Source organism: Acyrthosiphon pisum, unplaced genomic scaffold, assembly GCF_005508785.2.
Source record: "Acyrthosiphon pisum isolate AL4f unplaced genomic scaffold, pea_aphid_22Mar2018_4r6ur Scaffold_8848;HRSCAF=9438, whole genome shotgun sequence".
Taxonomy (NCBI): Eukaryota; Metazoa; Arthropoda; class Insecta; order Hemiptera; family Aphididae; genus Acyrthosiphon; species Acyrthosiphon pisum.
Window position 1 is genome coordinate 1 of NW_021778863.1, and position 1534 is coordinate 1534.

General features: G+C 28.4%; 1 protein-coding gene across 1 annotated transcript; it reads right to left on the minus strand.

Annotated features, from left to right (window-relative positions):
• Nucleotides 1-272: 272 nt before the first annotated feature.
• Nucleotides 273-1253, minus strand: LOC103311595 (52 kDa repressor of the inhibitor of the protein kinase-like). The gene has a single exon (XM_008191268.1). It carries the CDS (start codon nt 1251-1253, stop codon nt 273-275), a length of 981 nt encoding a protein of 326 aa, XP_008189490.1.
• Between the last annotated feature and the right edge of the window lie 281 nt (nt 1254-1534).

Genomic DNA, 1534 nt, shown 5'->3' on the forward strand with positions numbered 1-1534 from the left:
TAAAATATTTTTAATACATGAACTAAAAATACATAGTTAATAGTTATAATTATAATTTGATACACTACGAAATATTATAATGTAATAATGTATACAATATATAAATAATTTAAAAAAAAATGGTTGTAAAAAATATTTAATACGCATGAACTAAAAATACATAATTGTAGTATAATTTGATAGATAATATTATGCACTACAAAACATAATATAATAATGTATACAAAATAATAAATAATTTAAAAAAATGGTTGAATACCTACAATTTTAATTCATAAAACAAAGTCAACTTTACGTGGCATTCTGGAAAATGTATTGATTATTTCTTCAATATCTATTTGGATACCTCGGTGGACTGACAATAAAGCTAAACCTGTTAGACGATCTTCACTGCAGCTATTCCTCAAATAGGTTATTAATCGTCTTAAAGTTGAAAAAGAACGTTCTGCAGATGAAGTGGACACCGGGAGTGTTGCAAGTATAGATATTAAACACCAAATGTTTGGATAAAAGTCTTTCGACATGACGCCTAAAGTATCGATTGCAGATTTAGGAAGTTCGTTATCGGGTACTGATTTCCATTTTTCCACCCACACCTTCAATTCTGATTCAAAAGTTTCATAAGTCGGTAAAAAGCTTTTGTAAAAATCAATGCATTTTTTAAACTCATTGCTACTTGGTTTTAATTTAATTAAAAAACTTGGAATCAAATTTTGCAGCCCAGAAATAATGTAATTGTGTTTTATAAATCTTTCAATTAATTGACTTTTGAAGTAGTCTAAAAATGGCAAAAAAATTGATCTCCTATAATACTGTTCTGGTGAATCTGCCGGAATATTGTTACGATAGGTAGATTGCCTAATTAATCGTGGCATTTTAACCGTTTCATCTACTAAGCTTAATACATTTTCGACATCTAAAAATAATTTGTGGAATTCTTCCTCACTATTTTCATGAATTGAATTAATAACTTTCACACAGTTATTGACATATTGACAACACTCAGATAAATCTACATTTATTTGTTGTAAAGATTTACATAAAGGCAATGTTATAGCAAATATTTTTTCTATAATGTACAATGAAATTACAAACGAACTTGAGGTGATAGTTTTTGAAAGTTGAAATGCAAGTTTTGATGTTTCTAAATTATGATGCTGTTCAAGTTCCCTTAATGTGTTAGTTATTGGTAAATATAGTTCTTTAAACCGTAACAATCTGTCGTGGCGTTCAACCCAACGAGTTTCACACATTTTTAAAAGTGTTTGGTGGCGTGTGCATGGAATTAAGTCTTTTATGAACTTTTTAAGAACTTCTGACCTTATTGGTGATTTTCGAAAAAATGAAGTTATTGTAGATATAGATCCAATAAAATTTCTTATTTCAGGAATGTTACATGATTTACTAATGGCGAGTGTTAATAAATTGTTAATCTTATGTATGTTATCATTTTATATCTCTATATGTTGAGTAGAACCGCGGTAGTACTGTGGTACGTCCCCGAATTATATTATACCTGCTGTTTTTTTTGGGG